The sequence below is a fragment of the Ursus maritimus genome, unplaced genomic scaffold (genome assembly GCF_017311325.1).
Source record: "Ursus maritimus isolate PB19 unplaced genomic scaffold, ASM1731132v1 scaffold_12, whole genome shotgun sequence".
Classification (NCBI taxonomy): domain Eukaryota; kingdom Metazoa; phylum Chordata; class Mammalia; order Carnivora; family Ursidae; genus Ursus; species Ursus maritimus.
Window position 1 is genome coordinate 62,209,089 of NW_024423564.1, and position 12,966 is coordinate 62,222,054.

The following is a 12,966-nucleotide window of genomic DNA, read 5'->3' on the forward strand; positions in this document are numbered from 1 at the left end:
GAAATAAAGCAACATGGGGTAGGGATATCACAGCCCATAGGTAGAAGTCTGGAAATATGCTGTGTCTGTGCCTCTTTAGTTTGGAAGAGTGACATCCTAGGTAAGGATGCAGACGTAAATGCTTTTTAATCATAGCTCTCATGAAGCATCCCTTGGCTCATTTGTTTCTCATTTCTTCCTATTCAGGTAGTAGCTTTAGGCCCAGATGAAGTGATACCTGTGGATCTGAAAAATGAGCAAACACTCTTTGTGAAACTGTCTTGGAATGAGAAGACATTCAGACCACTATCCCCAGAACTATTTGCGGAGTTTGATCAGCCACAAGAAGGCAGTCCTAGGTGTCAGAAGCCTGTGGGAGCCAAGACGAAGGGCCTGGGAAGCCCTACTTGGACCACAGCAGAGCATGTGATCAAAAGGATTGAATCAAGGCATTCTAACTCCAAATCTCGCCGAACTCCTTCCCATCCTGTCACCCCAAAGGCAAAGAAGAAACTGGAGCTCAGCAGTAAGTGTGGGCAATATTGAGACTAAAGGAATATGATAAAATATTAACTTGTGCTGTAGTATTGAGTTAGTGCCCCAGTGGGCCAGGTACCGAGTGAACACGTGTTGAAATACATATAACATAAAATTTACCATTTTAGTCATTGTTAAGTGTACAATTAAGTGGTATTAAATACATTCATATTTTTATACAGCCATCCCCATCATCTTCTGAGATGGAAACTCTGCAGCCATTAAATCATAAACTTCCCATGTCCCCATCCCCCATCCCTGGGCAACCATCACCATTCTGTTGTCCTGAATTTGACTACTCTAGATATCTCATTTAAGTGGAATCATACAGAATTTATCCTTTTCTGACTGGTTTAAGTTAGCATAATGTCCTCAGGGACCATCCATGTTGTAACAGGTGTCAAAATTTCCTTTTTTAAAAAAGATTCAGGTATAATTAACGTATAGCATTCTGTTAGTTTCAGGTATACAACACAGTAAGTTGTTGACATCTGTCACCATACATAGTTACAAATATTCTTTTCTTGCAGTGAGAACTTTTAGGATTTACTCTCTAAGCAACTTTCAGATATGCAATAACAGTATTCTTAACTATAGTTGCCATTATATCTCCATGCACCCTATATCCTCATGACTTACTTGTTTTATAACTGGAAGTTAGTACATTTTGACCTCCTTCATCCATTTCACGCACCCCCTGACTGGTGATCGATCACTTCTCTGTTCTCTGTATCTATGAGCTTGTTTTGTTTTGTTTTGTTTTAATATAGATTCCAAGGACGCCTGGGTGGCTCTGTTGTTTAAGCATCTGCCTTCAGCTCAGGTCATGATCCCAGGGTCCTGGGATTGAGTTTCGCATCAGGCTCCTTGCTCAGCAGGGAGCCTGCTTTTCCCTCTGCCTGCCGCTACCCCTGCTTGTGCTCTGTCTCTGTCTCTCTCTGAGACAAACAAATAAATAAAATCTTTAAAATTAATTTCCACATATAAATGGGGATCATATAGTATTTGTCTTTCTCTGTCTGACTTAATTCACTTAAGGTAACACCCTCAAGGTCCATCCATGTTGTGCAAATGGTAGGATTTTATTCCTTTTTTGGCTGAAAACTATTCCTCTGTGTGCGCATGTGTGCACGTGTGTGTGTGTGTATCTTCCTTCTTCTTTAATAAACGCTTCAAGTTGTTTCCATATTTTGGCCACTGTATATAGTGCTGCATGCAGGTGCACATATCTTTTCAAATTACCGTTTTGATTTTCTTCAGATAAATACACAAAAATAGAATTGCCAGATTATGTAATATTTGTTGAATTTTTTTTGGCTTTTTTAAATAAACATACAATGTATTATTTGTTTCAGGGGTACAGGTCTGTGAATCATCATTCTTACACAATACACAGCGCTCCCCACAACACATACCCTCCCCAGTGTCCTTCACCCAGCCACCCCAACCCTTGCAACCCCCTCCACTCCAGCAATTCTCAGTTTGTTTCCTGAGATTAAGAGTCTCTTATGGTTTGTCTCCCTCTCTGGTCTCATCTTGTTTCATTTTTTCCTCTCTTCCCCTATGATCCTCTGCCTTGTTTCTCAAATTCCACATATCAGTGAGATCATAAGATAAATGTCTTTCTCTGATTGACTTATTTCACTTAGCATAATACCTTCGAGTTCCATCCACGTCATTGCAAATGGCAGGATTTCATTTTTCTGATGGCTGCATAATATTCCACCATATATATATACCACATCTTTATCCATTCATCTCTCGATGGACCTTGGGGCTCTTTCCATAGTTTGGCTATTGTGGACATAGCTCCTATAAACATTGGGGTGCAGGTGCCCCTTTGGATCACTACATTTGTATCCTTGGGGTAAATACCCAGTACTGCAATTGCTGGGTTGTAGGGTAGCTCTATTTTCAACTTTTTGAGGAACCTCCATACTGTTTCCAGAGTGGCTGCAACAGCTTGCATTCCCACCAACAGTGTAGGAGGGTTCCCCTTTCTCTGCATCCACGCCAACATCTGTTATTTCCTAACTTGTAAATTTTAGCCACTCTGACTGGTGTCAGGAGGTATCTCATTGTGGTTTCGATTTGTATTTCTCTGATGCCGAGTGATGTTGAGCACTTTTTCATGTGTCTGTTGGCCATTTAGACGTCTTCTTTGCAGAAATGTCTGTTCATGTCTTTTGACCATTTCTTGATTGGATTATTTGTTCCTTGGGTGTTGAGTTTGATAAGTTCTTTATAGATTTTTGATACTAGCCCTTTATCTGATATGTCATTTGCAAATATCTTCTCCCATTCTGTCAGTAGTCTTTGGTTTTGTCGACTGTTTCCTTTGCTGTGCAAAAGCTTTTTATCTTGATGAAGTCCCAATAGTTCATTTTTGCCCTTGTTTCCCTTGGCTTTTGGCAACGTGTCTAGGAAGAAGTTGCTGTGGCTGAGGTCAAAGAGGTTGTTGCCTCTGTTCTCCTCTAGGATGTTGATGGATTCCTGTCTCATATTTAGGTCTTTCATTCATTTTGAGTCTACTGTGTATGGTGTAAGGAAATGGTCCAGTTTCATTCTTCTGCATGTGGCCGTCCAATTTTCCCAACACCATTTGTTGAAGAGACTGTCTTTTTTCCATTGGATGTTCTTTCCTGCTTTGTCAAAGATTAGTTGACTATAGAGTTAGGAGTCCATTTCTGAGTTCTCTATTCTGTTCCACTGATCTATGTGTCTGTTTTTGTGCCAGTACCATAGTGTCTCAATGATTACAGCTTTGTAATAGAGCTTGAAGTCCAGAATTGTGATGCCACCAGCTTTGGTTTTCTTTTTCAACTTCCTTTGGCTATTCAGGTCTTTTCTGGTTCCATACAAATTTTAGGATTATTTGTTCCATTTCTGTGAAAGAAGTCGATGGTATTTTGATCGGGATTGCATTGAATGTGTAGATTGCTCTAGGTAGCATAGACATTTTGACAATTTGTCCTTCCAATCCATGACCGTGGAATGTTTTTCCATTTCTTTGTGTCTTCCTCAATTTTTTTCTTGAGCATTCTATAGTTTTCTGAGTACAGATCCTTTGCCTCTTTGGTTAGATTTATTCCTGGGTATCTTATGGTTTTGGGTGTGATTGTAAATGGGATCGACCCCTTAATTTCTTTTTCTTCTGTCTCGTTGTTGGTGTATAGAAATGCAACTGATTTCTGTGCATTGACTTTATATCCTGCCACTTTATTGAATTCCTGTATGAGTTCTAGCAGTTTTGGGGTGGAGTCTTTTGGGTTTTCCACATAAAGTATCATATTACAGGCAAAGAGTGAGGGTTTGACTTCTTTGCCAATTCGGATGCCTTTTATTTCCTTTTTGTTGTCTAATTGCTGAAGCTAGGACTGCTGGTACTACGTTGAACAGCAGGGGTGATAGTGGACGTCCCTGACATGTTTCTGACCTTATGGGGAAAGCTCTCAGTTTTTCCCCTTGAGAATGATATCTGTTGTGGGTTTTTCATAGGTGGCTTTTATGATATTGAGGTATGTATCCTCTATCCCTACCCTGTGAAGAGTTTTAATCAAGAAAGAATGCTGTACTTTGTCAAATGCTTTTTCTGCATCTATTGAAAGGATCATATGGTTTTTGCCCTTTCTTTTATTAATGTAGCATATCATATTGATTGATTTGCAGGTGTTGAACCAACCTTGCAGCCTAGGAATAAATTCACCACTTGGTCTTGGTGAATGATCCTTTTAATGTACTGTTAGATCCTATTGGCTAGTATTTTGGTGATAATTTTTGAATCCATGTTCATCAGGGATATTGGTCTGTAATTCTCCTTTTTGGTGGGGTCTTTGTCTGGTTTTGGGATCAAGGTAATGCTGGCCTCATAAAATGAGTTTGGAAGTTTTCCTTCCATTTGTATTTTTTGGAGTTTCAGAAGAATAGGTATTAATTCTTCTTTAAATGTTTGGTAGGATTCCCCTGGGAAGCCATCTGGCCCTGGGCTCTTGTTTGTTGGGAGATTTTTGATGACTGTTTCAATTTCCTTGCTGGTTATGGGTCTGTTCAGGTTTTCTATTTCTTCCTGGTTCAGTTTTGGTAGTTTATACATCTCTAGGAATGCATCCATTTCTTCCAGATTGTCTAATTTGTTGGCATATACTTGCTCATGAAAGTTCTTATAATTGTATTTCTTTGGTGTTGTTGTGATCTGTCCATTTCATTCATGATTTTGTTTATTTGGGTCCTTTCTCTTTTCTTTTTGATAAGTCTGGCCAGGGGTTTACAATCTTACTAATTCTTTCAAAGAACCAGCTCCTAGTTTTGTTGATCTGTTCTGCCGTTCTTTTGGTTTCTAGTTCATTCATTTCTGCTCTAATCTTTATTATTTCTCTTCTTCTGCTGGGTTTAGGCTTTATTTGCTGTTCTTTCTCCAGCTCCTTTAGGTGTAGGGTTAGGTTGTATATTTGAGTCCCGTCTCGTTTAGTGAGAAAGGCTTGTATTGCCATATATTTCCCTCTTATGACCACCTTTGCTGCATCCCAAAGATTTTGAACAGTTGTGTTTTCATTTTCATTTGTTTCCATGCATTTTTTAAATTCTTCTTTAATTCCCTGGCTGACCCATTCATTCTTTAGTAGGATGCTCTTTAGCCTCCATGTACTTGAGTTCTTTCCAACTTTCCTCTTGTGATTTGAGTTCCAGTTTCAAAGCACTGTGGTCCGAAAATATGCAGGGAATGATACCAGTCTTTTGGTACCAGTTGAGACCTGATTTGTGACCCAGGATGTGATCTATTCTGGAGAATGTTCCATGTTCACTAGAGTAGAATGTGTATTCTGTAGCTTTGGGATGGAGTGTTCTGAATCTGTGAAGTCCATCTGGTCCAGTGTGTCATTTAAAACCCTTGTTTCCTTGTTCATCTTCTGCTTAGATGATCTGTCCATTTCAGTGAGGGGGGTGCTAAAGTCTCCTACTATGATTGTATTATTGTCGATGTGTTTCTTTGATTTTGTTATTAATTGGCTTATATAATTGGCTGCTCCCATGTTAGGGGCATAAATATTTATAATTGTTAGATCTTGTTGGATAGACCCTTTAAGTATGTATGACATAGTGTCCTTCCTCATCTCTTATTAAAGTCTTTGGTTTAAGATCTAATTTGTCTGATATAAGGATTGCCACCCCAGCTTTCTTTTGATGTCCACTAGCATGATAAATAGTTTTCCACCCCCTCACTTTAAATCTGGAGGTGTCTTTGGGTCTAAAATGAGTCTCTTGCAGACAGCATATTGATGGGTCTTACTTTTTTATCCAATCTGATACCCTGTGTCTTTTGATTGGGGCATTTAGCCCATTTACATTCAGGTTAACTATTGAAAGATATGAATTTAGTGCCATTGTCTTGCTGGTAAGGTGACTGTTACTGTATATTGTCTCTGTTCCTTTCTGGCCTATGTTACTTTTGGGCATCAAAGGACTCCTTTCAACATTTTTTGTAGGGCTGGTTTGGTGATTGCAAATTCTTTTAGTTTCTATTTGTCCTTGATCTATTTAATTTTTTAGGAGCCTCCATACCGTTCTCCACAGTGGCTATACCAATCTACATCCCCACCAATATTGCATGAGGGTTCTTTTTTTTCCATATCCTCACCAACACTTGTCCTTTTGATAATAACCATTCTGATAGGTGTAAGGTGTTATCTCGTGGTGGTTTTGATTTGCATTTCCCTGATTCTTGGTGACACTGAGCATCTTTTCAAGTACCTGTTGGCCATCTGTATATCTTCTTTGGAAAATGTCTGTTCAGATCTTTTGCCCATTTTTTAATCAGCTTGTTTGGTTTTTTGCTATTGGATTGTGTGAGTTCTTTATATATTTTGGATATTAACCCCTTATCAGATAAGTGATTCATAAATATTTTCTCCCACTCAGTAGGTTGCCTTTTCATTTTGTGATGGTTTCCCTCTGTTGTGCAGAAACTTTTTAGTTTGATATAGTCCCACTTGTTTATTTTTGCTTTTGTTGTGTTTGGTTTTGGTTTCAGATCCAAAAAATCATCTCCAAGACCAATGATAATCAAGGAACTTACTGTCTCGGTTTTCTTCTAGCAATTTTATGGTTTCAGGTCTTACGTTGAAATCTTTACTCCATTTTGACTTGATTTTGTGTATGGTGTAAGACAGTGGTCCCGTTTCATTTTTTTGCATGTATCTGTCCAGTTTCTCCATCACCATTTATTGAAGAGACTGTCTTTTCCCTATTGTATATTCTTGGCTGCTTTTTTATAAATTAATTGACTGTGTGGGCAAATTTATTTTAGGCCTCTATTCTGTTCCACTGATCTATATGTATGTTTTTATGGCAATACCATACTGTTTTGATTACTATAGGTTTGTAATATAGCTTAAAATCAGGGAGTTTGATGCCTCCAGCATTGTTCTTCTTCCTCAAGATTGCTTTGGCTGCTCGAGGTAAAATTTCCTTTCTTTTTAAGGCTGAATAAATAGTCCATAGCACATATATATCACATTTTGTTTATCTCTTCATCTGTCAGTGGACACTTGGGTTGCTTTCATCTTTGGGCTATGTGACTATCGTTGCTATGAACATGGGTGTACGAGTATCTGCTCAAGTCTCTGCTTTCGTTTTGGGTATATACCCAGAAGTGGAATTGCTGGGTCATATGATAGCTGTAGTTTTAATTTTTCTAAGAACCACCATACCATTTACCACAGCAGCTGCATCATTTTACATTTTCATCAGTGGTGCACAAGGGTTCCTGTTTCCCCCATCTTTACCAACTCTTGCTGTTTTCTGTGTTTTTGATAGTAGCCATCCTAATAGATGTGAGGTGGTATGCCATTGTTGCATAATTGTTCCCTAATGACTAGTAACGTTGAGCCCTGTAACTTTGAAAGCTTTGCTATTAAGGTGACATTGCTTTTGGATCCTTAGTGGAAGAGATAAGAAATAAATATTTTATTTTTATTTTTATTATTTTTTATAATAATTTTTTATTATGTTATGTTAGTCACCATACAGTATATCCTTAGTTTTTGATGTAGTGTTCCATGATTCATTATTTGTGTATAACACCCAGTGCACCTTGCAATACGTGCCCTCCTTAATACCCATCACCGGCCTATCTCAGTCCCCCACCCCCTCCCCTCCGAAGCCCTCAGTTTGTTTCCCAGAGTCCATAGTCTCTCATGGTTCATTCCCCCTTCTGTAGCCCCCCCCTTCATTCTTCCCTTCCTTCTCCTACCGATCTTCCTGCTATTTCTTATGTTCCATAAATGAGTGAAACCATATGATAATTGTTCTTCTCTCTGTTTATTGACTTATTTCTACTATACCATAATATCCCCAGTCCCGCATGCATTGCTGCAAATGTTGGGTAATTGTTCTTTCTGGATGGCTGGAGTAATATTCCATTGTAACATCCATGGGACTATTCAATCTTCTTAATCGAGATCAACCTGTGAAGGATCTTTGCTCCTTCCCACCCAATTTGCTATTTATTGGCACAAGGCGCTGGAAATTGGGGTGCAAATGGCTCCTTCCTCTTCACTACGCTCGGTATTTTGGGGGGTAAAATACCAGTAGCTAACTTTGGATCATAGGGTAGCTCATATGATTTTCAACTTTTAAGGGACCTCCAATCATTGTTTTCCAGAGTGGTCTGTACCAATGTGCATTCCCACCAACAGTGTAGGAAGGGATCGCCTCCACATCCTCTCCATTTGTTGTTTCTTGCCTTATATGTGTTTTGCCATCTTAACTGGCATAAGGTGGTATTACTCAATGTGGTTTTGATTTGAATTCTGATGTAGCTAGATTTTGAACATTTTCATGTCTGTTAGCCATGTTTGTGAGTGTCTTCATTGCAAGAAGTATGTCTGCTCATTCTTTCTTCATGCCCATTTTTATTTTATTGTTTCGTATGTACTGAGTTTGAGAAGCTCTTTGTAGATCTTGAATATCAGTCTTTTATCTGCTAATGTGTCTATTTGCAAATATCTTCTCCGCTTCCGTGGCTGCTCTTAGTTCTTTTACTGTTTCCTTTGGCTGTGCAGAAGCTTTTATTACTGATTGTGAAGTCCGGCACAGGTTCATTTTTTCTTTTGATTTCTCTTGCCTTTGAAGATGTCTGAAAAAAGCTTGCTGTAATGAGCTGTCCAAAGAAGGTTGTTCTATCTCTAGGATTTTGTGAAATGATTCCTGTCTACATGAGTCTCTTTATCCATTTTAAGGTTTATCTTTGTGTATGGTGTGAGAGAGTGGTCAAGTTCCATTCTTTTGCATGTAGCTGTCCAGTTTTCCCAGCACCATTTATTGAAGAGACTGTCTTTTTTCCACGGGATGTTTTTTCCTCCTTTGTCAAAGATTAGTTGCCCAAAGAGCCGAGGGTCCATTTCTGGGTTCTCTATTCAGGTCTCTTGGTCTATATGTCTGTTTTTGTGCCAGTACCATGCTGTCTTTCTGATCACACCTTTGTAGTATAGCTTGAAATCTGGCAACTTGATGCCCCTAGCTTTGTTTTTCCTTTTCAACAATTCCTTGGTGATTCGGGGCCTTTTCTGGTTCCACACAAATTTAAGGGCTGTTTGTTCCAGCTCTTTGAAAAATGTCATTGGTATTTTGATTGGGATGGCATTGAAAGTGTAGATTGCTCTGGGTAGCATAGACATTTTAACTGTGTTTATTCTTCCGATCCATGAGCATGGAATATTTTTCCATTTTTTGTGTCTTCTTCAGTGTCTTTCATGAGTGATCTGTACTTTCTAGAATATAGATCCTTTACCTCTCTGGTTAAGTTAATTCCGAGATAACGTATGATTTTTGATGCTATTGTAAATGGAATTGATTCCCTAATTTCTCTTTCTTCAGTCTCATTGTTCGTGTATAGAAATGCAACTGATTTCTGAGCATTGATTTTGTATCCCGCCACATTACTGAATTGCTCTATAACATCTAAGAGTTTGGGAGTAGATTCTTTTGGGTTTTCCATATGGAGTATCATGTCATCTGCGAAGAGAGACAGTTTGACTTCTTCTTTGCCAATTTGGATACCTTTTATCCCTTTTTGTTGTCTGATTGCTGTTGCAAGGACTTCTAGTACTATGTTGAATAATAGTGGCGAGAGTGGGCATCCTTGTCGAGTTCCTGATCTTAAGGGAAAGGCTTCCAGCTTTTCCCCATTGAGAATGATATTTGCTGTAGGCTTTTCATAGATGGTTTTTATGAGATTGAGGAATGTACCCTCTATCCCTACACTCTGAAGGGTTTTAATCAGGAAAGGATGCTGTATTTTGTCAAATGCTTTTTCTGCACCTATTGAGAGAATCAGTAGTTTCCTTCTTTTTCTATTTTTTGAAACAGCTTCAAGAGAATAGATATTATTTCTTCTTTGAATGTTTGGTAGAATCCCCCTGGGAATCTGTTAGGCCCTGGACTCTTGTTTTTGGGGAGATTTCTGATCACTGCTTCAATCTCTTCATAATTAATTGGTCTGTTTAAATAATCAATTTATTCCTGTTTCAGGGGCGCCTGGGTGGCTTAGTCGTTAAGCGTCTGCCTTTGGCTTAGGGCGTGATCCCAGGGTCCTGGGATCGAGTCCCGCGTCAGGCTCCCTGCTCCTTTGGGAGCCCGCTTCTTCCTCTCCCACTCCCCCTGCTTGTGTTCCCTCTCTTGCTGGCTGTCTCTCTCTCTCTCTCTGTCAAATAAATAAATAAATAAAATCTTTTAAAAAATATTTATTCCTGTTTCAGTCTTGGTAGTTTATAGGTTTCCAGGAAGGCATCCATTTCTTCCAGGTTGTTTAATTTATTGGCATAAAGCTGTTGATAAAAGTTTCTAATGATCCTTCCTATTTCATTGGTGTTGGTCGTGATCTCTCCCCTTTCATTCATAATTTTATTAATTTGGGTCCTTTCTCTATTCTTTTGAATAAGTCTGGCCCGTGGCTTATCGATCTTATTTATTCTTTCAAAGAACCAGCTTCTAGTTCTGTTGATCTGCTCTACTGTGCTCCTGGTTTCTAATTCATTGATCTCTGCTCTAACCTTGATCAACTGTTTTCTCGTGCGTGGGTTAGGCCTGTTCTTCTGTTCCAGCTCCAGCTTCTTGAGGTGAGAATATAAAAACTAATGTATTTGAAGGCACTCCATGGCAGTTCTGAGAGCTCATCCTCATCCTATTATGTGTTATTAGTCCTTCTGAATTCTTTGTGTATGTGTCAAGTTCGTTGGGTATAAGTTATGTGTATTGATAGCTCCTTAATATGATATGTATTTAGGAGTTGAATATAAACATGGAAAACATTTGGGAACTACCAAAAGATTACTAAAGAAATAATTGGCAACATCACCGTTTAGAAATAAATGGCACTATTTTTTGACTGTTGATTTTACAGGACCTTGACAGGGTAAGAAATCTGGACTTGACACAGTTATATAACTATTGGAGAGAGGATATGATGAAAATGTTTTGAATTGTTTTTAACAGAAAGGGGAAAATGAGGTATGAGGGAGACCAGGACATTGGGACATTTTTATGTTAATCTAGACGTGGGTTACCCTCATATTCACCATGCAGGTGATAGATGACTTTCTTCACCTTATCTGCAGCTAATCCCAGCATAACCATGTGTTGGAACTAAAGCAAACGCCTCCATGCCCAGTGCTCTCCTGCCTTGTTGCCTTCACTCACATCGATCTCATCTATTCTCCCTCTATACTCCCCCTCCCTCCCCTTTCAACTCTTTTGAAATCTTGCCTATTTTTTCAAGGTCTGTCTCAAAGCCATATTTATTAGCACTTAGGTGCTTTAGGACAGTTTTACTTCATGTTTTCGACATTGATTTGTACCATCTCCCCTGTTAGAGTGTCTTATGGATGGGGACCAGGATTGAGTCTCATTCAAGTTTTTGTTTTCTCCTACTTGGCATGTACCCTGCCATTTTTACAGCTTTACATTGTTGTCTGAATGAATGGTTGGGTTCCTGGCCTTTGGTCATGGTGAGAGAGGGGCAAATCCAGATGTGGGTCTGTGTATTCACAGAACCCGTTTGATTGCCCCTGGGGATCCATCTCCTCTCTATCGGTAGATCGAATCTGAGTTAAGAAAAATCTAGGGCTTGTTGTTACTCAGTCGAGCTACTGATACAAATTCTTTCAGATGCCGTTGAGTGGGGGCCGAGGGCTTGCAGTATCACCCCCCTGGTTAAGAAGCACTCTTTTGGTAGATTACTTCAGGGAAATTGCTGAACATTTATACACAAAAGCTGATTTAACCATTGACTTATGGTTCTAACTTGGAAAATTACCCTGGAATTTAGGAGAGATGAAAAATCTAAAAAGCTAGCTAGCCTGGGGAAAGAAAGCATGGAGTAACTAAAAATATGGGTAACTCACGGGCCGCCTGGGTGGTGCAGTCGGTTACGCATCTGACTCTTGATTTCAGCTCAGGTAAGGATCTCAGGGTCGTGAGATTGAGCCCTGCATCGTGCTCTGTGCTGAGTGTAGAGCCTGCTTGGGATTCTCTCTCTCCCTCTCCCCTCTGCCCCCCACTTCCTCACGCATGTATGCTGTCTCTCTCTCTCTCTCTCTCTCCAAATAATAATAATAATAATAATAATAATAAAGAAAAAAGAGTGGGTGTCTGGGTGGCTCAGTCGGTTAAGCATCTGCCTTCGGCTCAGATCAGGATCCCAGGTTCCTGAGATCAAGCCCCGCATTGGGCTCCCTGCTCAGCGGGGAGCCTACTTCTCCCTCTCTTCTGCTGCTCCCCCTGCTTGTGTTCTCTTGTGTTTTCTCTGTCTAATAATAAATAAAATCTTAAAAAAAAAAAGAAAGAAAAGAAAAGAAAGTAACTGGCCCTAGAATACAATGAGGCAGGATTCTTTTTTCTTTTTAATATATATATATAGGCAACTCATGGCTTTGTATAACTTCAGTGGATGAATTTAACTGTAATGAGATTGAGGTTGTGTATAGTGCTCGTTATAAAATTCATACATTGTCATGGTGATTTCTCTTGTAATTAGGTTTCCCTAGGACCCCCAGCACTAGGATTTCCCAGCAGAATTCAGGGGCCTTGTTGGATTCTCCTGGAAGAAGTAAACGAAAAGTGGCCTTCTCTGAGATCACCTCGCCTACTAAGAGGTCTCAGCCTGATGGACTTCATACCTCGTCTCCAGCTCTGAAAGCCCCACAGAAAACTGGAGAGATTCAAAGCTCATGTGCCAAGGAAGACAAGAAAGCATCACCTGACTGTCACAGGATCCTGAGAACCCGAGTCCCAGCTTTGAAAACCACAGAGATTAGTGAGGAAAGAACACTTACCCCTCTCAGGGGGGGCCGGAAATCCTCGGCGGTGCCTTCCATGGTTCTGAAGCCAGAAAACATCAAAAAGAGGTGACTGGGGCGTTGCCCTGCCTCCCACAGAGCGAGCTGAGCTCCCTTA

General features: G+C 39.7%; 1 protein-coding gene across 3 annotated transcripts in view; it reads left to right on the forward strand.

Moving 5' to 3' along the window:
• ORC1 (origin recognition complex subunit 1) overlaps positions 1 to 12,966 on the forward strand; it is a 37,802-nt gene that overhangs the window by 10,244 nt on the left and 14,592 nt on the right. For all 3 annotated transcript variants that reach the window (XM_008699200.2, XM_008699201.2, XM_040627307.1), the window contains 2 exons: positions 187 to 505; positions 12,548 to 12,917. In XM_008699200.2, the coding sequence (XP_008697422.1) occupies positions 187 to 505; positions 12,548 to 12,917 (689 nt within the window). The remainder of the gene's footprint in view (positions 1 to 186; positions 506 to 12,547; positions 12,918 to 12,966) is intronic.